Below are 23,008 nucleotides of genomic sequence, written 5' to 3'. Positions count from 1 at the left end.
GGCCCCAGCCCGCGCTGTTATTTTCATCTGAAAGAAGTATCTACAGTGGCAGCATAAAGTTTATTGGGGCTGGCCCTGGGGATGCCGTGGAACAGGGGTTACCTGTGTCCCCAAGATTTGTGCAAGTGGTACTTAGTGGACACTAAGATGCTCTAATCTCAGGCTTGAGACTGGGCATTACAATCTAGAGCAGCCTCTCTAGAAATGCAGAAAGCAGTCCTGCTCGTTAATAAGGAAAAAGGCAGGGGTCTGATACAACCTGATCCTCGTATTATGGAAAAACCTACAGGCTGCATTACCAAATTCTCCCTCCCCTCCCTGGGAAAGAAAAAAAAAAAAGAGCACTGTAATACAGTCTGACTAGAAACGTGTTTTCATCCTCTCTGTCTGGCTGTCACTGCAGCCTCCGTGTGACTTCCGTGCCACCAGCTTTCTCTGAAAGGGCTCTTTCCCGAAAAGGGTGGTACTCTCCCATCTCCCCATGCTGTGCTGTTGTGGTTTAGAGCCACTTTCGTGTTTTCCCCATTCCCAGGTGACTGGCTCAGTGTCAGCCTACCCCTGGCAGTCTCATATTGCTCCAGAAGATTAAGATCGGCCATATTCTGGAGCATCCTGAGTCGGTTCCTTTTCTGTGCTCAAGGTACCCTAAAAGCTGCGGCACGAGCCTTGTACAACAGTGGCTGCTTCTGCGGAGTTTAAATCCGCAGAGTGCAGCACGAATAGCTTACAGCAGCGCCAGCAACCTGGCCATGAGTGTTTTCTAATGAGCAGCAATGGGGTGAAGGAATACAAATCCATAGTAACAAGCTTCTGTCTTGCTCTAGTTTGGTTATGTGAACTTGGACTTCCATTTACTGGCTCTTTTCCATCTACAGGGTGGAGATAAGCTCCCGTGTCCCGCTAATACTGTGGGAAATACCGAATCAGTCCATGTATGTAGGCAAGGACTGGTATCGTCCATGTATTCAACTCCTTACAGATGGATAAAGTAAACTGTTGTGGGAGGGAATAGGTCACTTCTTGAGGCCAATTCCGCACGCTGTAAGGCAACAACGAAGGATGCAGACAACTACGGCACTGCGCTAGTTTTGCTTTGCATCTCAGGTTGGAGTGAAAGGAACAAGTTCTTCAATTTCTTTCCGCGACTCTTCGTCCTCTCCCATTTATATGTTATCCTCCGACTACAGCAACAAAAAAAAATTTGTCTTTGATATATTTGAGATTGTGGTACGTTGATGGATTTTGGGCAAATTGTTAAGATGGGCTTTGATAATGCTGTAAGATGTAAACGTGCCTACACTTGCAATATATGAGGTTTTACATAGTTCCTACATTGATTCCCTTGCTCCTTTGTCACCTCGACACAGAGACCCACTCACAAGGTGACCATGACAAAAGTGTACAATGGAGAGGGGGATCCCTTCCCCCTCCTTCCCTTGCTCCTTTACATTGACCAAATGTCTTTCTAAATGACTTGCTGAGCCAGGCTATTCTTATATCTTACATATAAATGGACTCTGTCTTACAACCAGAAGATTCAGGGGAAAAAAAATTTCAGCTCCCAATGTGAAAAGATTAAGGTCAGTCACTCTACACTACAAAACCTTTTCACAAGAGCAGCATGACAAAAGGATCCGCAAGCCTATCCGCAACATGGTTTATAGCTCCAAGAAAAACAAGAGAGTCTACGACATCCTTTTAGGACTGTACCACTTCTTTATAGACTTACGACAGAAACAGTTGGGGAGAGGAAGGTGATATTAAATAGGAAGGAAAGCTAACTTGCCTCCCTACTTCCATTTACTTACTGCTATTTTTTTACGGGGAGAACATCTGCAGCATAGTTGAGCGTGCGTGACTCATAGAAAGCGTATCACGTTTTGGATCACATTGGGTCACGCTGCAGTGAATGCAATGGTACCTGGTAACCAAATCCCTAGAACGGGTGGCTCTGAGGCTTTATTCCTCTTTGTTTACTCCATCAGTGTCTAAAAGCAGGTGACAGAAGCTACGTGACTCAATACCTGTGAAGCACAACACGGTCCTTGGACTGAAGCAGTTTAGAAGTGCCATTCATTAGGTCACATGAGCTTAACGATAGATAAAAGATAAATTATTTGTATTTGGCACTGTGGCCCAGCCAAACTGCACTTCTTTCAGTAGACCTCACTTTGGCAAAGCAATGAGTATCAGAAAGGACTCACCAAATGCATAAAAAATCTATTCAAAATTTATAGACCATGCCAACAGCAAGGGGGGTCTGGAGCAGAGGTGGGTTAATATAAATAAATTAACAGTGGCCAGAAGGGGTAGCAAACAGGAGTCATCAAGCATGCCCATGGATTTGGAAGAATCTGAAGATGAGAAGGTCATGTCCATGTTAGAGGAGGGAGGCAAAATGTGCAAAAAGGAAAAGAGACCTCTATATGAAAGAAAATGCAGCTGTGGGGGGAGAGGGCACCAAATATGGACAGAAAGAGAGAAAGAATATATGTAGGAATGGAGTACGCATCAGGGAAGAGGATAAAAACTCCAGCTTGCCTTTTTGTTATGTCCATTTCATAACAGCCTACCCCTCTTGGAGTCGATACAGTTATATTCCTTTGTTAGGAAAAGAGACCTCTATATGAAAGAAAATGCAGCTGTGTGGGGAGAGGGCACCAAATATGGACAGAAAGAGAGAAAGAATATATGTAGGAATGGAGTACGCATCAGGGAAGAGGATAAAAACTCCAGCTTGCCTTTTTGTTATGTCCATTTCATAACAGCCTACCCCTCTTGGAGTCAATACAGTTATATTCCTTTGTTATTATTAAGTCAGTGCAGAATATGAATTGGGCCCACAAGACTAACGAGGTAGCAGGCAGATACTGGGATAAAGAGGCATCTTAACAGAAAAATCAGAACATTGCTCTGTGATTTGGTGATAGAGAGTGATGGACCTGCCCTATGTTTTGCTTAAGCAGCAGGACAATTCAGGGGGGTGTGGAGAGCCGTAGAGTCCTGGCCCCGTTTCCCCCTTTGCCGCTGCCCTGACCTAAGGGTGGTCTGAGCTGGGCTCCCCTCTGGAGCTGATGAGGCTGTTTGGGTCTTCACTTAACCTGTGCACAGCACGAGGCTTCCAGGTGCTTTACCCTAATTTGCTCTCAGCTTGCATGAGTTTAAGTGATGCCCTGGGACAATTAAGCCTGAGGAACAGGAGGTCCTAATCCCTCTGTATTTAAGGCAGAAAGAGACAAGCCAATCTTTTGCTAGACTGGCTTGGATTTGTTTTAGAGCTTAGGTACAAGATCTAGTCTGGGGTGAAACAGCTTTTTCCCTGTTCTGCCTTGCCAGGCACTGCCCAAGGGGGATGCTGGTGTTAATAGGAGCCACTCTGAATACATTAGGTCAGTGGTTTGTTTTAACTATGATTAAAAGCCTGGGCATCCTGAAGCCTATGTGGATTATCGCTGTTTGGACTTAGTGGGTGATGAAGCACTTTATAAGCATGTACGATGAAAGCATCTCTGACCTGAAGGCCTTAGAAACTAAAGTGTAGCATAGAAGGTAAAACATAATTAAGAAAAAAAAATGGTGGGTGGGTACAAATAATAGTGAAAGAATCCTGATCAGGTCACTATGTACCAAGTGCTTAATTAAGTGTGAGGGCTTTCCTATAAGCTGAGAACAATAAAGTTTCATCCTGGTCAGTATGCAAACTGTTCTGTGCACTTTGGCAGCTGAAGTTGAACTGTGTGAAGGCAAGCTGAACGTCTATGTTCCACCTTCTGCATGAGCAGCTATTTTTGGAAGCTAATTACCCCTGTTCAGGGAGTCAAGATATATTTGTGAGACACAGGATTAGAAAGCAGAAGGCCTCAGCTTGTTGGAAATCAATTTTAATATCCCTATGGTTCTGGTAGCATGAGTGTCAATATACCATATACATGTCTTACAGAGGTTTCTCTTTTACAATTAAGCCACTTGATTTATGCAGGCACGGCACTTGAGCTGAAAGAGCTAGGGAGGAGTTTTATTTTCGGGGAAAAGGGAAGGACCAAAGATACCGTTTGTAAACTACTCCTAAGTATAACTGCCTGTTTCTCTTAAGTTATCATATGAATTCTTATCAAATTGTACGTATGTATTTGTGCCTGAAAGATGATCATCTGGAAGGGAGCATATTTTTGCCAGTTTGGACTTTTCTCTGCATTTTATACTTGCAGTGTTATTGCAGTGCGAAGCTTGCTGACTTCTGAACCATTAGAACATTGGCCCTCAAACTGGAGGGATGAATCTTTGTACTGGGATGAGGCATGTCTCTTGAGGTGGACACAGAGACTTTAAAAATAAGAAAAAAACCCAAACCTACCTCCCTGTCTCTCTTCTGCAAAAAGCTCCCTCCTACTTGCCAAGCATATGGAAAGAATAAAATTGCCATGCTTTATCCAATGGACCAGAATTTGCCTTGAAGTATGTCCTGCACGCAAATCAGTAGTGTGTAACACCTCCTCTCTCTCTCTTAAACCCTCAGTAAGGACAAACTTCTATTCCCAATAACCACCGGCAAACAAACTACTCCATGTTATGTGAAGGAAGAGCACAACAGTTGCAGCTCCCTCGAAGGGAGAGCCCAAGGTCACTCACTGAGGAGAGACACCTGCGTGACTGGGGGCAACGTGCTCTCTGACCAGCCTTGAGCAGAAAAGCTGGCGTATCACGGGTGGATGTTCCTGGTGCTACGAGTCCTTCGCACCCTTTTTGTGGAGGGGAATTCTGGCTATGGAAAGGTGAGCTGCTGGGGAATCGACAGAATAATTAATTGCATTTAATATGTTAAGTTGGGCGGAACTGGTGTTGCTAGAGCCTGAATTGTAATTATTTTGTGGAGGGCAGAAGAGGGGAGGTAGCGTAGTGAAGGGGGGAAGAGGAGAAGACAGCGTGTGTCTCCAAGGAACTGAAGGAGGCCAGGTTATGGAAGGTGTGTGTGTGTTTATGGATGGGTGGAGGGGGTCCAGCTGTCACAGGAAACAAGCAGCATTTCATCTGAAAACGACTGAATAGGGACCAAGGTGAGAATAAAGGCACTGAGGTCGGGTGCTCCCACAGCTGTTTCTAGCTGCTGGAATGGCTGCGGCCCAAGCAAGAGGAGGAAGGGCAACCCCTGTGCGGGCAGGCAGGGCAGTTCAGGCTTCGGGCGGTGGCAGGCAGGAATTCTGCCACTGTTGGGGATCATTTTGTGGGGACAGTGTTTCACTCCAGGTCTTCTAGGCACCGTGTTTGGCGCCCTTTCCTTCAGCCTCCAGCTTTCTCTGGAGACTGCAACATGGGTATTCATTCTTTAACAACTAAACTGATCCGCACTAGCTCCTGCTCAGAATACAGGATTCTCTCAACAAGCACATATGCCATTTTAACACTGGCTAAATGAGGAAAAATCGTGTGTAAAACATCTTCCATTTTGATTTTTTTATAAAATATTTAAACTGAAGTAACTATGAAATAGTCTTAGCAAACAAACCAAACTAGGTAAAACTAATCTACGCAGATTAATTTTGTTCTCTAGCCCCTGTCTATGGGGCAGCAATCTTGCCATGCTTATTGATTATCAGACAAGACTACTAATCCCCTTAAGGTCATTAAGTGTACTTAATTAAAGGGCAGTTAGCAAGCCGCTCTTTACCAATTTAATAGTGGCTGTTAAAAGTGATTTGTACATTACCAACATGGTAGCCATTAATCTAAAAGTCAATTTGTCATTTATATTTTCCCAAACAAATACAGTCAGTAGGCTGCAAAGAAGGCTGGAAAGCATTCAGCATCTGTTCTTGCAGTTTGTGTATGGAAGAACTCTGCTTTCTTAAATTTGTAAGGCTTAGGCAGTAGCAATTTCTACCTACTCTCTTCTGTAACCCACTGTCCTATTCCATCCTGAACTGGCAAGGGGAGGAGGAGAGGATAAAAATCTTGGAAATATTCAGTTATGACAAGTTTTGTGAAAGGTAACAGCAAGATGGAGAAGCTCAAATTAAGAAGAATATATATATTCCCAATATATTTCCAATATATAATATATATATTCCCTTCCACAATTAAGGAGCTCAGAAAGTCTGAAGCTCGGTGTTACTTTCTTTGGCTTTTTGACTGGCAACTGGCATGCAAGAAGTTTCAGAGAACGTCCTTATTAAAGCTAAGGAAGGAGGCTGAAGGTATGGTAAGGGTGACTTAAAAGATATGGAAGGGGAAACCAGGGATACTAATGATGAGAAAGGAGCGTAGGGGAATGCAATTCTATAGAAACCTGGATTTCATTGTTCTGTGATTATCAGAATTAATTTTTTCATTACTCTATGCAAATGCACATACATATAAGTTTTAATATGATATATATTTCAAGATTAAACGTATAATGAAATACAGAATGTTTTCTGGTTCTTATTGCATACATAATTTGTTTTGAGACAGATGTATATAGGTTGAATCTTCAATATAGATATTGTTTCACTAGCAGAAACCTATTGCTACAATTAAAGCAAAAATTCTTTAGCAAAATATCACGCGTCTGTCACGTACTCTGTTCTGCAGACTTGAATACGTAATTTAGACCAAAGCTCACTTACATGAGAATAGCTCCAGCTGAGCTCTGCCAGCAGGTACCTCTCAGCAGTGCTTAGTGGTGCTCTTCCTTTAGAGAATCACCAGCTGCTGAGGAAAGCGGTTGCTTTCCCTGTTTGACCTGAGTAGGTAGCTTTCCAAGAGTGGAAGTTTAACTTCAGGGGACTGGAGAAAATCTCAAGGTAGAGGACTCGCCTGTAGAGTATTTTAGACGTGGGAAACTTGCAAGGATAGAATGTCAGTCACAAAAGTATTGTTTTAACTCATATTAAGGCTCACTCATTTGCCTCCAATATTTTATTCTTCTGCTGTATCTGAGATATAGGTGTATATAAATCTTTTACAAAGATAGACCCCGTGTTGTAACTTTCTTTTCCCATTAAAAAACAGATTCTATATGTGCCAATGGGATAAAATTCTCATTTTGATCTCTAGACACAAATATATCCATAAGCCCGGATAAAACATTATCTGTCCTGATCGTACAGCCAGTGTCATTCTGGGATAACACCTGCATTTGAGAACTTCTTTATAATATATTATTTTTGCTCTGCTAATCAAGCCTGTTTAGAAAGTTAGCAGGCACCTTGACTTACGGTGATGGTCTGTCATTGGCAGAAGTACTGATTTAAATCTTTTGCCTGCTCCAGTACGTCATCAGAGCTTTCTGTGATAATGCTGGAAACAAGACTAGGGAACTGATCTTGCTTTAAAAAAAACAAACACACACACACACGCACACCCCAACCCCCAAAAACCAACAAAACCCAAACAACCAAATAAAACAAACAAAAACCCCAAACATGGCAAAAAATTTCAACTCTTAAGTGAATCAGTTCTCCAATTAAGTTCAAGGTTTGGCTGCACAAAAAGCTAAGAAACAAAATTTAAGAGGGGAGAAAACTGGTGGAAGGGAGGAACCATGATTTGCTTCATGCTGGTACTATTGCTGAGAAAATGTATATGGGACTGTTCAGGCAAGGTGGAACAAACTGTGTGAAGTAGTGCAGCGTCCACCTGGGAACAGAAACTTGTTACCTGTGTTTAATACAAGCTTAAAAGCACAACTTAGATGATTTTTTTTTTTTAATTATTCTTAAGGTCAAGCACATTAGAAAACTATATAATAACTATTATTTGTGTATAACAGAAAAGAAAGAGAATACCTTTGAGTTATAAGGCTTTTTCAGGCTTTATCAAAAGAGAAAGTTAACTCTCCATGACTAAGGGCCAAACCAGCATCTCCTGAAAAATCCCTTGGTTCCCACTAGGGTGCCAAGGAGAGGTTTTTCACAGCAACAGGCTTGGGGCTCAGCTGGCGCACCTGTGCAGTCTTAATTTTGAAAATGTATATACTGTTAAATGATAGAGCTCCCTCCCCCAAAATACATTTAATTTGGAAATTTCCAAGCAGCTTATCTGCTAACAATCTTTTAATATTCTAGTTATTTATTTAATATTGTTGCTTGGGCTGCTCATATAATCAGATGAAGGTCATTAAACCAAATTTATGATTAAATAGGATAAAAATATTTATTCTCTTTACTCAGCCTATTAATGTTATAGCTTATGCTGACTAGATGTCGATATTTCAAATGAAGTTACTACATTTTTCAAATATCATAATTATATGAAAAAGCTATATTATCTCATTGTGAGGATTACTTTCCGCTACCTTATCTGCCATAATGTCTGCACATATTGGCCTTCAGATTTCCTCGTCCTGCTAACCGCAGACATTTCTCTAAGTCTCCCATCTGGTATCTGCATTAACCTCCACATAGTTTTAGTTTATTTTATTCCTTAAGTCGCTGTTAAGGATTTAAGAGACTGTTTCATACATTAGCCAGGCTTTGTGTTTTCAGGTTGGCTTGCAAACCAAAGTATCGAGTGTTTTCTCCTTTAATTGCAGCCAAATTGTTTGTGCTATGAGAATGTCACAACGTAAAACAACTGACTCGTGACTCTGGGGTGCATTAATGGAAGGGTATTCTTTCAGAGATATAGTCACTAAAATGTACTTGATTCGAGCACCTATGTCAAAGCTATAGACTCTTGCAAGCTTCCTGTTTTGGGAGAAACAGACCTTAAGCTGTGTATTTTCTATGCCAAGCTGGAAGAGACCACCCTAAGGCACAGTGCATCCTGCATCTCCTTTTGTTTTAAAAGCTCAGTGGTATTTGAGGGTTTACAAAAGCAAAGTTGCCCTAGTTTGAGCTGCTGTTACTCTTTTGCTAACCTTTTCTCCCCTTTTAATTGTCTGTGACCTTGTCTTCAGAGAGGTTTAATTAGAAGCTCATAATGGCCACAGCCAATTTGATGGGTTTTGTGTAAATGCAGACTGCAGAACTGTAAAGCCGAGTTCCTCAGACAGTCGCTATTGTTGCAGACAGCTGGCCGGTTAACTCCAATTTTTAAGATGCCTGACGGATATTAACCCATCCATGTGTGGTAGAGTCCTGGGTCTAGAAGAGAAGTGATGATGTGACCAGCCTAGGTGCAAATGACATCCTCCTAGTGTGGATGCTGAGATTGGTCTCCTTATGACAGACTGGTGACCACGCAGCAGCAGAGTAGGTCTGGCTCCAGCAGCAAATTAAAAATACAGCAGAAAAAATAAATTTTACCCAGAAAATATTTTGTGGTAGTCTATTTTGAAAGGTTCCCATGTAGTTATAAAGCAGAAGCATAAACTAGATTTTTAAAAATAATTTATTAACTTCTTATGCTGAAAATTTCTAATAACTTAATTTACGGTTCTTCATAAGAATTAGTGTGTTAGTTCACCTCCAGATTGTCTGCTTTCTTGACTCTTTCCCTATAAAAATTGGACAATTTTCTCCTCGTTGCCGACTCCTGTCTTCACTCTCATATTCTTCCAGATTTTTCTGAGTTTCCTGTTCTCTCAACAGCTGGCCTCAATTTCATCATCCAAAACTTCATTTCTCTAGGCAATCAGGCAAATGAATTGTCTTCATCCGTGTTTAAAACAAATTCATTCTAAATTAGTCTGTGCCCCTTCAGCGTTAATTTTCCATGACTATTATAGTCATTGAGCTTTATAGCATGAACACAAGCAAATATTAAGTTTGAAGGCTTAAATGTTTTTCAGTGAATTTTAAATTGTGGGCTATATCTTCAGCTGTGATTTGAGTCCGTAGGAGTCTTCAAAGCCAAGGGATACGGTTTACATGATGTGGTGAGAGCAGCAGCATTATGTTGTCTTCATGCTAGTTGAAGAGCTGGCCTGTAACTAGTCAAAATAAGTTGTTTCAAATTATGAATATTAACAACTTTTAATACAAATTACTTAAATTACTCAACTGTGAAACCAAAAACGTTGAATGTATCTAAGTATCACTTCAGCGTAGTCCAAAGTCGACATGAGCTGCTTGCTATTTTGATCTGGGATAGTTGGCTGAAAACTGTTTAACATTTATTACAGTAGTAAACGTTTAAATATGAAATGCACTGAAGAATTCTGCAGTTGATTCAGAGAACAGGGAAATCTCATACAGCCATAAGGTTTTAGAACATTTCTTATATCTAAGTAAGATATACCTATGACATATTCTATGACTCTATGATATTAGTATTCATATGAGAAAATAAAGGTACAAATCTTGGGGAGTCAGTCAGGACCAGAAGCAGTGGCTTGGCTCCTCCTTTGAACTATTCTCCAAAGGAACCTAATTTAGGTAGACTAAACTACCCCTCAGAAAAGCTTCTCTATCTGCACTCAGTACGAAAGGCATATAAACCTATACGTCATGTATTTAAAACTCTTATTACCTTATTCTACGTGCAATTGCTTAGTTGAGGCTTACTCCACAGTTCTTAACATTCTTCCCTCACGAACTAGGGTACTGGTAAATATTATCAACTTACTTAACATTTAAAGCAAGGCTCAAGTGGAAAAGTGACGTATGAGAGTATCACTTCAGTCCTATGCATGTATTTTTGGAATTTAATACTAGATGATGCAACTACTTCAGTCCTTGTCTGCTGGTTCAACGTGATCCAGTTTAATTTGGTGACAACAAAGTTATTGTGTGGTGCTTGTATGAAGGTAAATTTGACTCAGTCAAGGTATGTCAGGAAGAAAGGCAATGTAAGCATCCAAATAAAGTAATTTCCACTGAGCAGATCTACTCACCACAGAATTTGTTATTATTTGTTCCCCTTGTTGGCTATCTAAAGAGAGGTTAAAGGTTGAGAAAACATGGACCAAGTTACTTCTGCAGAAATCAGTCCTCCACATCCAGTCTAACGTATGTTGGCAACCCATCCATGAATATTTTATTTCTATATTAATCTGCAATACCGTCAAATAAGCCCTCTCCACTGGGGAGGGGGGGCGGTTTCTATAATAAAAAGCTAGTGTTCAGTCTGGCAGCTTCAAAAGGAAGGTTTTCAGCATCTTTGAAGTTCCCTATCGCTGCTGTCCAGGCGTCGTTGTGGACTAACATATCAAACAGGTTCCAGATGATTTCAGTGATGCTCAGTGTTTTATTTAAATTTGTAAAAATGTGTCCTACTTATCAGACTAGTAGTGTTTTGCATATGCTTTTTATAGCCAGGAGTATTTGGCTTCATGGCACCATGTGAAACAAACACCCGCGAGTCCCTGCTCCTCATGCTATTTCTGCTCTCTTTTTATGTGTTGCTGTCGGTGGTTTAGTTCAGGCTTCCCTGATGTATCAGTGGACACCCTCGGGAGTTTTACGTGGCAGGGAGAAGAATCCCAGTTCTTGATTATAAGAGATTGACATATCGGTCACGAATGCTGAAGACTAGCAGGCACTTTCTACACAAAAGCCTTTATAGAAAATGCTCAAAATAAAAAGCCTGGGAGTTGGGGAATGGAGCATGGGGAAGACAAGACACTGTATCTTGTCAGCTCCCTTTTTATTCTATATGCCTACAAGGAGATTTCACCTCATTCGAGTAGGAAGGAGCACTGGCAATGGGAAATGTCTGTCTTCAGAGGCAAAGGGAAGAGAGGCCAGGCCTGATACTGGAAGATGATGTGTATGACAATGCCTGGGTTATGGGGAGCAAACACTGCACCCCAGTTCAGTTTTAGTTATCCTTCCCTTAAACAGATGCCCAGGAAAGATTATGAATCAGCCTTACGGAAGCAGGCTCCACTTCAGCATTATAGAGCAGGAATAAATTTCAGACTGCAGATTTCTGTTTTTTCCCTCTTGTTAATTTCTGGACTTATTTGTGATTAATTCTTTTCCTGAAAGCAAAGCCTTGGAAGACTGTCCTCTGTATTTTTTACTGCTTTAATTGTTCCACAAATTGAGTATGATCTTTACATAGGGTAAAGTATCACAAAAACATCTTGGAAGCAAGGAAGATGAGAACAATTCCTAAAATCCCATTTAAAATATCCTAAGAGGAACAATGTCCCCTATAAGTCGGCACATGGTAGGTGGAAAGAATCTTACATTCTGAAAGCTGGAACTTCTGTCAGCAGCTGACTGTGGTCTTGGTCACCTGGCCAGTTTGGCTGTCAGGGGCTGAGTCACACTAATTTGTGAATCTCTCAAAAGAGAAAGAATACATCTCCCAGATTGCACACACAATTTTACTTTGATGCTGAACATTTCAGTTGAGCAGTTGAAATGAGAAAACAGAGAAACGAGACTTAAGTGGGGTAACCTGAGCTGTCTTGTTTTGAGTCATGCTGGAGGTCCTGAGTCAATACCCCGGGCTACCTCCAAACACCTCGAAGGCTCGAGTCAGCTTCAGAGTTTCCCAGATTCCACCTCTGTTGTGCGACTGCTCCGAGTTCAACCATATCTTCCTGGATCGTGACTTCCAAATTAAAATTTCTATAGAGCTGCTACAGATATTCCTATCAAATTTATGTCCCGCAGCCCTTCTGAGTAGGTTTTCTCACAGATTTCAATCAGGTTAGTCATATAAGGCCGAAAGATGGGACACACTTCTGTAATACTGAATTGTGAAGGAAAAAACTGTTTCAGTCTCAAATTTCATTTTTTGGATATCCAGGCAAACAATGCCTTATTGTGTAAAATAAACTGAGACGGATGACTCCTAACTATGAACTTTCTTTTAATATGCTAAATTATAATGGATTGATAGGCTATCTCCTTCAAACTGTGCAGCAGGTTAAGGACATATTTCATGATGGAAAAATGTGATTTCAAAGTGCGCTTGCCATAACTACATATGGGGTGGCCTTAGTCTTCCACAGAGGGAAAATACCATTAGAAGTGCAATCAAATGCTCTGCTCGTGATGATAGTAAGGTCCTAGTTTTGCTGGGCCTCAGAGAAACTATAGTAGTTGTCAGTACTTTCACCAATATGACTAAATATCAATCTTTTTGTAGTTCCAAAACATTCTTGTCCTTTGCATTCACTAAAAAAGAGGAAAACCTTGAAGTTATTTTATATTATGCACCAACCTGTCACCTCTTCATCTGAACCCTGATGCCATTACTAGCTCTCCTGAAAAGTTAATAAGCCTCAACAGAAGATCAAAGTTCAGTCCTCACAGGATGGCTGGCAAGATCAGAGCTACAGCTGGGACAGATCTTTGTGAACAAGCTTGTAAGCTGAAATGTATCTGAAAAAGTTTACAGAATATCAAATTCTATTCTTTGAAGAATCTATTATCTGTAATTAACTGAAACTAGGAAGGAATATCACCAGTCATTTGTCATTCATAACAGATTTATTTCTAGGGTCGACTGCTGAAGTCGGTAGGATTTTCTTTCTCCTAAATACAGTGCTTTATGCGTGAAACTTTCAAACACTTGTTACTTTTTCCAGCTGTAGGAACACTAGATTGCTATGGAGATAACTGGATAAATTTTAAAATTAAAAATAATTCTAAAACTGAAAATAATTTCAATTGTTGAAAATTTTTGGAGCAGTAACAGAAGTGTCAAAAGGCTGGATGTACAGTGAAATGCTTAGAATACGAACCACGAAGTATGCATCAGTCATATTTATATGACTGCATTAATATTTAGTAAGTTTTAAAAAAGTTTAAAGTGGATGTTTCTGGGTTTTTTGGTAGACAACTACTTGAATAATTTGTAAAGATTAATTGAAAAATAATTGCATTCTTCTGGAAATTAGTTTCAACAAAAGGTGTGTGTATTTGAAGGACTTCTGGAATCTATTTCAGTGACTAGGAAGTAAATTGCATCTTTTAAATATGCAAATAAGATGATTCATCAATAGTCATCTTGCCCCTGAAAACTGGACTGTAATATGAGGCCACTTTCTCATTTATACTCCGTTATACTCATGTTATGCTGATATAATGCTGGTATCTTCACTGTTACTTGGTAACATTTATATAATAATTTAACATCAAGCGTGTGGAAGATGATGGTAATTACTTCTCTTTATCCCAAACATCCAAATGCTAAAAGGCATAAATATAGACGCGTGTGTGATTTTTGTCAAGGTGTCCTTGAATGAGAGGATTTAAACCTCAACAGTGTTGCTTGGGCCCAAGCCAAGTCATGTGTCCTCACTGGTCTTGAGGCTTTTCCTGTGAATGCAGCTGTCACTCGCCTTTGCAGCGTACCCTAATGGGATGAGACTTCTCTGTCCAGTCCCTGTCTAAGGCTATGGATGTGTAGCTGAGGCTATAGGAACTCCTAGCTATTTAGCACCTCTCACTTGAGCTCGATGGTTTTTCGTTGCTCTGAGACCAACTCTGCAAGAAAAATCTCTTAATTAGGGGATTTATAAAATATGTATTAAGCAAATGAGCTTGATTAAAAATATATACATACATCATATTTAATATAAATTACGTGCAAAGTGCAAGGGGATCATTGCCTGCTATTTGCACCTTCTCTATATGCATAGGCTGTATTGTTTTGGCAATATTGATAAAGCTAAAGCAGTGCATTCCCCAGTCTTCAGCTATATCAGTATAAGCATACTGATGCACATACAGTTTATTTCTCTTCCCTTAGGGAAACTGGGATATTAGGATTTACCTTTCCTCAGAGATTTCAAAGAGGAGTCAATTGGACTGTGCCTGTACCAAATTGTTTACATTTTTTGCATACTCCTGATCAAAATTGCACTGACATTTGTGCATACTCATTAGGATGGTCATGAAAATGCAGTGATAACGGCAGAAAGTAGTTCTGCCTCTCACAAAACAACCGGAACACATTTTCCTACGGTTTTGTCTGTTTAGTGATGTCCTATTTCTCTTACGTGCGTACTCTGTCCTTCTTCTCTTTTCTCCTGATGTATCTGTTAAGATCCTGGGCATCATGTGCTGTGCCTTGTCAAGGCGATACATGTAATTACAGGTGGGCTGAGTACAGCCAAGGAGAATTTATCATGGCTGAGTTCTGCCTCCTTTTCCATCAGTGGTATAACTAATTTAGACATCCCTCTTTGACTTAGCTAGTAGTTTTTGAGTGCCCTGTAGACACGTAAAATCCTCTGGGCCCTCTTCCCCTCTAAAGCTCCAGGGAAGAGGAAAGACACTAGGAAGCATAATGTCCTAGAAAGTCATGCCTCAGTCTACATAACTGGTTCAAAAACTGCCACTAGTCCTGGCCTTGGAAGGAGACTTTAAGGATCAAATAAATCCACAACTTGCGATATGTTTCCTTGAAGCAGACTGAGACCATCTAAAAGCTTGCTGCATTTAGAACGGGTGATCCTGTTCTTGCCAATACCCTTGTACCCAATTTTGGCACTCACTTGACTCCTTGGTGAGTGGATTCAATGTGCTAAATCCTCTGGGCGGAGCGGGACTGCCCGTTTGGGCAGCAGTCAGCTGTTAGATTGGTTCTGCTGCATCCTCTAGCAGCACCCTTTCCCTCTGATTGTCCTGACGCACTGCCTGTGCTGTGTCCTTATTTCCCACTGGGCTTGCTTATCATGCTTTCTAGGTTGCATTTATTGTTAAACTAGAATGAGGAGATCTTCTCAGCATAAGAAAGACACGGACCTGTTGGAGCGGGTCCAGAAAAGGGCCATGAAAATGATCAGGGGGATGGAACACCCCTCCTATGAAGAAAGGCTGAGAGAGTTGGGGTTGTTCAGCCTAGAGAAGAGAAGGCTTTGGGGAGACCTTATTGCAGCCTATCAGTACTTAAAGGGGGCTTATAAAAAAGATGGAGGCAACCTTTTTAGCAGGGCATGTTGCGACAGGACAAGGGGGAATGGCTTTAAACTAAAGGGGGGTAGATTCAGACTAGATATAAGGAAGAAATTTTTTATGCTGAGGGTGGTGAAACACTGGCACAGGTTGCCCAGAGAGGTGGTGGATGCCCCATCCCTGGGAACATTCCAGGTCAGGTTGGACGGGGCTCTGAGCAACCTGATCTGGTTGAAGATGTCCCTGCCCATGGCAGGGGGGTTGGACTAGACGACCTTTGGAGGTCCCTTCCAACCCAAACTATTCTATGATTCTATGATACTGTACTGGGAGTTTTGTGGAGAAAAACAAAGGTACTATTTCCTCTACAGTCACTTCTCTTACTGAGTGCTGTTGCCCAGCACTTTGAAGGACTTTATAGTCTTTCTCCTTTGGAACATCTTCACCAGTAGAGATGCAAATTCATGATTCCTTGCTGTGACTATTAGATTGTATTTTCATGTTATTGATCCTATTTCTATTTCAGCTGATCATATAGGAAAGATTTATAAAGATGCAGGGTCCTACTATCAATTTTCCTTTGCCATGGGATATTATTGACTGCCCTCTAGCATTTCACAGGACTGGTCTGTTGGAACATTCAGCCATCATATGAAACTTCCATTTTTTTGGCTTTTAATAGTAGATCTTTTTGTTAGTAACTGAAACTAGATTTACTGCTAAGTTAAGCACTTTATTGAACTTCAGAAAAAGGGTTTGTTTTGACATTTGATAGTTAAACTCGGAAATTTTACTGCACTTGGAAATTCTTTGGTATCTTCTTCCTTCCTGCACATCTCCTAGTGCTCTGCTAAAGTGACTATCAATCTTCTCGATTTGTAGATAAGGAAACGAAGACACAGACACGCACAGTTACTCATTTCTGAGCTCTGATTAGAATTTGGATTTTCTGACTGTTTTGTTTCCTCTTCAGATAGCCTCCCTTAATCTAGCATCTGAATTTTATTACGAGAAAGATGTCCATTTATTTTATTTAAACTAGCCTATACTTACCTACAAGTCTAGAAAAGTAAAAAATCCTACAGTGTATGCTAATGCTCCTCAGAATTTACAGTATAGAATAAGGTGCACAAAATGACTTTCTGCAAAAATGTGTATGCAGTTACAGCAGATATAATACTTGTTGAATATAACTGGGAATAATGAACATCTCAAAGTTAGGCTGATGAATAATGTTAATGTGTTTCACTCACAGGTGGAAGAGTAACAAGCTTAACTCAGTGGCTCTAGGGAGACAGCTGTCTCTTTAAATGCAACACACTTTTTAAATGATTCTTGAAGAAAAGTGGTGCCAGGAGCAGAGGAATCACTACTTTAAAGAAAAGCATGCGGCTTCTACAGGCACTGCGTGCATTTGAAAGATGGCACATAATGGCACAGGGGAACTTTGGAGCGAAATAGTACTGACGGTGAAGTTCGTGCTCCATATCAGTCTGAAGTGGAGAGAGGACCCGAAGTCAACTGCACTGTGCTCCCGAGGCAGCCGTGTCCTTTCAGGGCTGGGGGAGTAAATTGGTCCTGGTCGCTGGAAATGATTTGAAGAGATAACTGTTACTTGAGAAGGCAATACTGCACTGTGCTGGCACAGGTGAGCTGTAAAAGGGTGGGAGGAAGGAAATAAAACAGGCCTATGGCCCAGCTTAGTTTCTTCTTAGTTCCTCATGGAGGGGAGCAGATGGGGAGACAGCAGCAGCTCCTCTCCTATGTCTTGCTCTTGCTGCTCGTCAAAGATCTCGTTGGTGCAGCAGGAAGGGTTTAATTGCTCCTCCTGGCATAGGGAGACCTTGAATGTGTCCTGTACAGGAAAGAAGGGCAGCATGACTCTGCTCTGGAGATGATGAAGGTCCTACCTCACCATTACTGGGTCTACTACCCCAGTAGCTAGGCAAAGCACAGCAATAACAATTTTATGGCTCTGGAGTTTTTTCCTCCAGGTCTCTCCTTTAGGACATAGAGAAGACAGAGAGCCCTTGAGAAGAAAAGGGATTTACCACAAACTTTGGAGAACTTTGGACTGAGGTGAGTTCAGGGTGGAAACTTTCAGAGGGAAGGGAAGGTGGATAGGAAGAGAGAGAGGAAAACTAAAGGTGGGAGAATTAGTGAGGACTGCATGCTGTGAAGGAGAGGGATATGTTGAAAAGCAGAAGAAACTGGTGGGAAATAAGGATTCTGAGCGCAGAAGATAAAGGTGTGAGGGACCTGATGCTGGTTGAAGAGTTGGTCTGAATAGAAAGTGATAAGATCCTTACAGAAGCAAATAGGAGGAAGATGTTTGGGGAAGGAGCACGTCCTTGGGAATGATAATATGAGTGAATTTATTGTAGTGATTTGCAAGAAGCAACAGGAGGGGCTGTGAAATAAAAGTGAATTTAGAAGCTGAAGGAGATGTAAATACAGGGGGTTTGGCAAAAGAGATGATAAAGATAGGTAAAGTATTTTGAGAACCGAAATAAGAATTTTCAGGAAGAAAAAGCAGAAGTTGAACCTTTATAGGAGGAAACGATTATGCTCACGTTGTATGGTGCAGCCTTCAACTGAATACCCAGTTCATCTGTCTTCAGAAAATTGCCTAATTAGATGAAACTTGGACAAATCCTAATGTAACTTTCCAGTTTGTCAACATGTATATGCCAAGTCAAAGTCCACTTCCTCTGCTGTTACCTGAAGACTGTGCTGAAGGCACTGATTGTAACTGAACCCAAGCAGAGAAGAGGAGGCAGCTGCAGAGCCGGAAGATCCTCCTTTAGGCTGGAATGAAAGGCTGGAAGAAGATGTGGAATCATGTTTTGCTGAAAGAAAGTTTGGGGCAAGGAAGGTGAGATCAGCTTGAATGCCCAAGGTTGAGCAGGATGATAAAGCAGAAGAGGATGGAAGGGGGTGCCTGGTAAAGCAGCCATGGATTAAGCAGCCATGAAATAAGGGATTAAGGGAGAAGGTCTAAAGGAAAATGAAGAATAGGGGCAGAGATTTGACTGAGAGTCTGGAGAAAGTGTTGATAATCAGTTGGTGAAAACAGAGAATTGATTAATTAGGTACACATAATGTATTGAAAGGGTTGAAGGCCAGAGGATGGATTAGAGAATGTTTTGTGGAGAATGGGCTAATAAAGGAAAAGAGAAGCTGTTACTTGGACACGTCCTGTGCTGGGAACTGGCAGGAAAGCGTATGATGGATTGGGGTGGGGGTAGGTGTGGAGGAAATAACAGATGCTGTGGGGAGAGAAAAGGTCAATTATTAGAGCCCAAGTGCTTCAGCTGTATAGGATGGCCCTTCCTGCTTGGACAGGCCGTTATTACAGCCTACCATGGTCACGAGAAAGAAAGTATGTGTGAAGAGGTCCTTGCAGAGGTTTCCTCTCACTGGACCTACCATGTGGAGATGTACGGTCTAGCTCAGTATTTTCAAGTGAAGGAAGCCTGTAAAACTTGTTGCCTAAAAGAGTCTTTCATTTCTGCCTTTCTAGTAACAAAGTTAGGTTTTGGTGCTAAAATAAGCAATGTGATGTACTGTACTTCTAAAGCTGTTAAAAGGCTCTTAACAGCTCTATAAAATACTTGCCGCCTCCTCCTGTGCTTTCAGAAAATTTTACTCTAATATTTATTTCACTGGCTTATACAGAATTTCCTCCCTTTTAAAACATAAGTTGTTAATTATTTCTGGGTTGTCATGATCAACTCCCCTCCAGCTATTAAAATGTACTTGCATTGTAGTTTTATTATTACTTGCAAAATATTGGAAAAAATAATTTTGCTAGGCAGTTAAATTTGAAATAAATATTGACTCGGCTATGCAAATGGATCTTTTATGTTAATTTCCTGCAAATATTCAAATGGTGTAGTTTTACGAGAAAAAGCACTCATAAAAACAAGTCTTTATGAATATTCACTGAAAGTGAATTTTTGAATTGTACACTTGAGCCTAATCTTTGAAAGTCACGCTGCGTGGGTTAGTCTACATAGGTCACTTCACACAATAGCAAAAATAGTAGCATGCGACTAGTCAACACTGCACAAATACAAGCTAATATTGGTATAAGGTGTTTACAGAACATGATACAAATGGAAGCTTTCAATACACGGCAAAATTCTTCAGTTTTGCAGAACTCTATGAACAGAAGACAAGGCAAAATTGATGAACAAATTAGTTGTCAAGACTTTGCTCACCCCTAATTAAAATATTATTTAAAAGCAATTATGACGGTACAGAACACCCATGGTGTTTTGGGGAGAGAAATGGATTACCTGAAATTCTACCTCAATAGTTCCAGGAATTATGATTCTAAGGAATTATTTTAAGTTGGTATTGCACTGTATAAGTATAAAGCACACATGCACAGTTGTACACTGTTTGTGCAGACTAGTTTTGTATCACTGGAGTTTTCAGTAAGTGTACTGCTGCATTCGCTGTTTCCCTTCATCCTTTTTTTCTTCCTACCACCTTATCATTGTTACAAAGTTGAGCACATTGAAGTTTGGAAATGGTGATGTTAAGTTTGCCCTATATGCAAACTTAATTAGTCCCTGCGGTTTTACCATCTCCAACAAGATGCTCCACTGACCCCCACCGCGCATGTACAAATTGGTATTTTTGAGGGCTTACAACTTGACTGTAGAAAGATGACTTCTCATATCAAATGCCTGCTTCAGAGCATGTAAATTTTAGACATGTGGTCTTCAAAATTTTCCAGTCAAGGCACAGACTGCTGTATAACAAGCTAGGCTTCATGGTTTCTTTTCCTTAGTAACCTGCCTCAACCTTCTAGAGCAGTCAATGGGTCCTGAGACTCTGCTAACCATGGGTTAAGAAAACAGCTGGTATGGAAAGCTTTTTTGGATGATGCTATCTGCCGTAGAAAAGGTGTTGAATCATTAGCATCAGACTCCCACTTATGTCATAACTTTCTGATGCAGGTCAGATTCTCCAATGGCATCTGTGTGGCTTAGAGCACCCCTGTGTCTACTGAAGGCATTCTTTTCTGATGAGATGAACAGTTGTAACTAAAAGCTTGAAGCATTCCAATTAGGTCATTTTCCTTGTGCCACAATTCTAATTCTGTTAAATGGGCATAATGAATTCTTCACGAGAATTCATTCCATAATACTATCACGCTTTCTTGCCTGGTAGGATTCCCTGTTTTCATATATTTGTGTGTATATATATCTATAAAAGAGCCTTTAACACACTCCTGTGAACAGGATCCATAATATTTCCTGCAAAATCACTCTCAGGTTTTTTGTTTGTGGTACAGTTTATATTGCATGCCTGTTCCTGGCTGCAAAGGCCTTTGGATGCTTTCTCATCTATTTAATCTCCTGCAGATAGTTTATGCATTTTACTCCTGATGAACAATGGTGTCCTTGACAAAAATGTCGTGATCCTTGACCTGGGTAATTGTGCTGTTGGCCTGCAATGTGGTTTTGCAAGGTTTGTACTATTGTCTTGTGTATTTGGATGAAATATGTGAAGGGAAAAATCGTGATCTCTGCTGGGCTGGTTATCTTTGGGGATAGAGGGTGTAACATGAGTCAGGGCCATTTTCCCAAACTGAGCACTGACTATGAAAGATGCTATGGTGTACTTGGGAGGTGGTGGATCTGCAGAGTATAACAGAAAGTGCATTTTGTGAGGAATGTGCTCTGAACCACCTTAGACCTGCAAGGATTCTTGGAGCAGGCCTTGCTGGTTGCTAGAAAGAGCTGGGACAGAGCAAAACCTGATTTTTATATTTCAGGAATGCCAAGAAATACACTCAAGTCACAGTCTGGTATCTTTGGTCACCTGGTAAGCTCCCATTTTGGTCAGGTGCGTGCTCCACGACTTATAGCTGTTCTCATCTTGTCTGATGTCCTCAGATGGTAGCTAATGTCTGGGATTTTATTACTGCATTGTTTTCTGTCCATTCTCTTTCCATCGTGTTCTAAAAGACCTGGTTTGTTCTTGATGTGCAAATGCTCTCACTGTTGTATCATTGATGGCACTGTGGTAGCCTATGGTCTAACTGTATTTATCTAGAAATGCTTTATGGGCTGAGGTGTTGCACCATGCCTCAGACCAATGTTTTCCCCCCATCCCTTCTGTGGTAAACAAAGGTCTTTACGTTTGAATACTTTGGGAAGGTAATTCTGACAACAGAGCTATGATGTTTAATGACTACCAGAACATGAAAACATTGCAAAGTGACTGATAATGCTTTAGCAGGAATTACTATTTATCTGTTATGACCTTAGGAAAAAGATCTGTATTAAAGCAAAGATGTTCCAGGAACAGTCGAGGAGCTTGTTTGATGTGAGATGAAGGGCTTCTTAAAATGCATTAAGAGTTATGACAGAGGATGATTTCTTAGCAATTGTATACGTTGCCAAAGAATTTTGTCACTATGTAGCTAGTAAAAGTCCAAACATGCTAAGGTGACAAGTTACTGGAGCGTCTTTCAACAAAACTGTCAGGAAAGATACCAGCCAGGTTGCAGCTCATGCAACTTCCATAATAAAGATAAAATTTATAGATGCTTTATATATCCTCAGGGGAGGTATTAATTGGCGCTTCTCTGTCCAGAAATACATATAAACAACCTATTGTAGCTCATGCTCAGCTCACTGATGACAACTTTGCAGCTTGTGTTTGCTTTGCATAGCCATACCAAAGAGAGAAATGAGGTTCTTGTCAAAAATGTCTGAAGGTCCCGACAGTGTTTCTTCCTTGGACTTTTTTGCTGTGGAAAGCATACCTATGGCACTTATCTGCTCTTGTTCGTGCTCTTCCGTTGGTCCTCTGACTTCAAACTCCCACCCTAGGTTCAGCGTGTAAAAGAAACTAAATTTCCTTTTCTCTACCCAGTGAAAGTCTGACCCTAAAACTTGAGAAAATCGGACCCAGAGACGACTAACTCGTTGCTTCCAAAACTTTACAAGGCAGACCTTGACAAACGCACCCCGCAGGAGGCCTCACGCCCCAAAAAAGGCGGCCTGACCCCGCCGACGTTGAACCAGGGAGCAGCCTGAAGCGCGGGCCTGAGGAAAGCCGGGGCCTGCCTGCCTCAGGCCGCCCGCTCCTCCCGAGGCGACGGGCGGCTGCCCAGGGCTGCGTTAAATATTTCATACCGCGCACCCGTGCGGCAGCGAAATGGCTTCCCGCGGGCCGCCCTTCTAATCCCGGGGGAGGGGTGGGTGCGTGTAAACCTAAGCCGGGGTGGGGCGGGCGGAGGAAAGAAGGAGCCGTGCGCCCCGGCC

General features: G+C 41.2%; 1 protein-coding gene across 1 annotated transcript in view; it reads left to right on the top strand.

Moving 5' to 3' along the window:
* Window positions 1–1,653: 1,653 nt before the first annotated feature.
* LOC103896923 (usherin-like) overlaps window positions 1,654–23,008 on the top strand; it is a gene marked incomplete at its 3' end in the record, with an annotated part of 118,972 nt that continues 97,617 nt past the window's right edge. The window contains exon 1 of the mRNA XM_009276851.1: window positions 1,654–1,754. Coding sequence (XP_009275126.1) covers window positions 1,654–1,754 — 101 coding nt within the window. The remainder of the gene's footprint in view (window positions 1,755–23,008) is intronic.

The sequence above is a fragment of the Aptenodytes forsteri genome, unplaced genomic scaffold (assembly GCF_000699145.1).
Source record: "Aptenodytes forsteri isolate BGI_AS27 unplaced genomic scaffold, ASM69914v1 Scaffold465, whole genome shotgun sequence".
NCBI classification, from domain to species: Eukaryota; Metazoa; Chordata; class Aves; order Sphenisciformes; family Spheniscidae; genus Aptenodytes; species Aptenodytes forsteri.
Note: the sequence above shows the minus strand (reverse complement) of the source record. Positions and strands in the feature narration are given on the sequence as shown.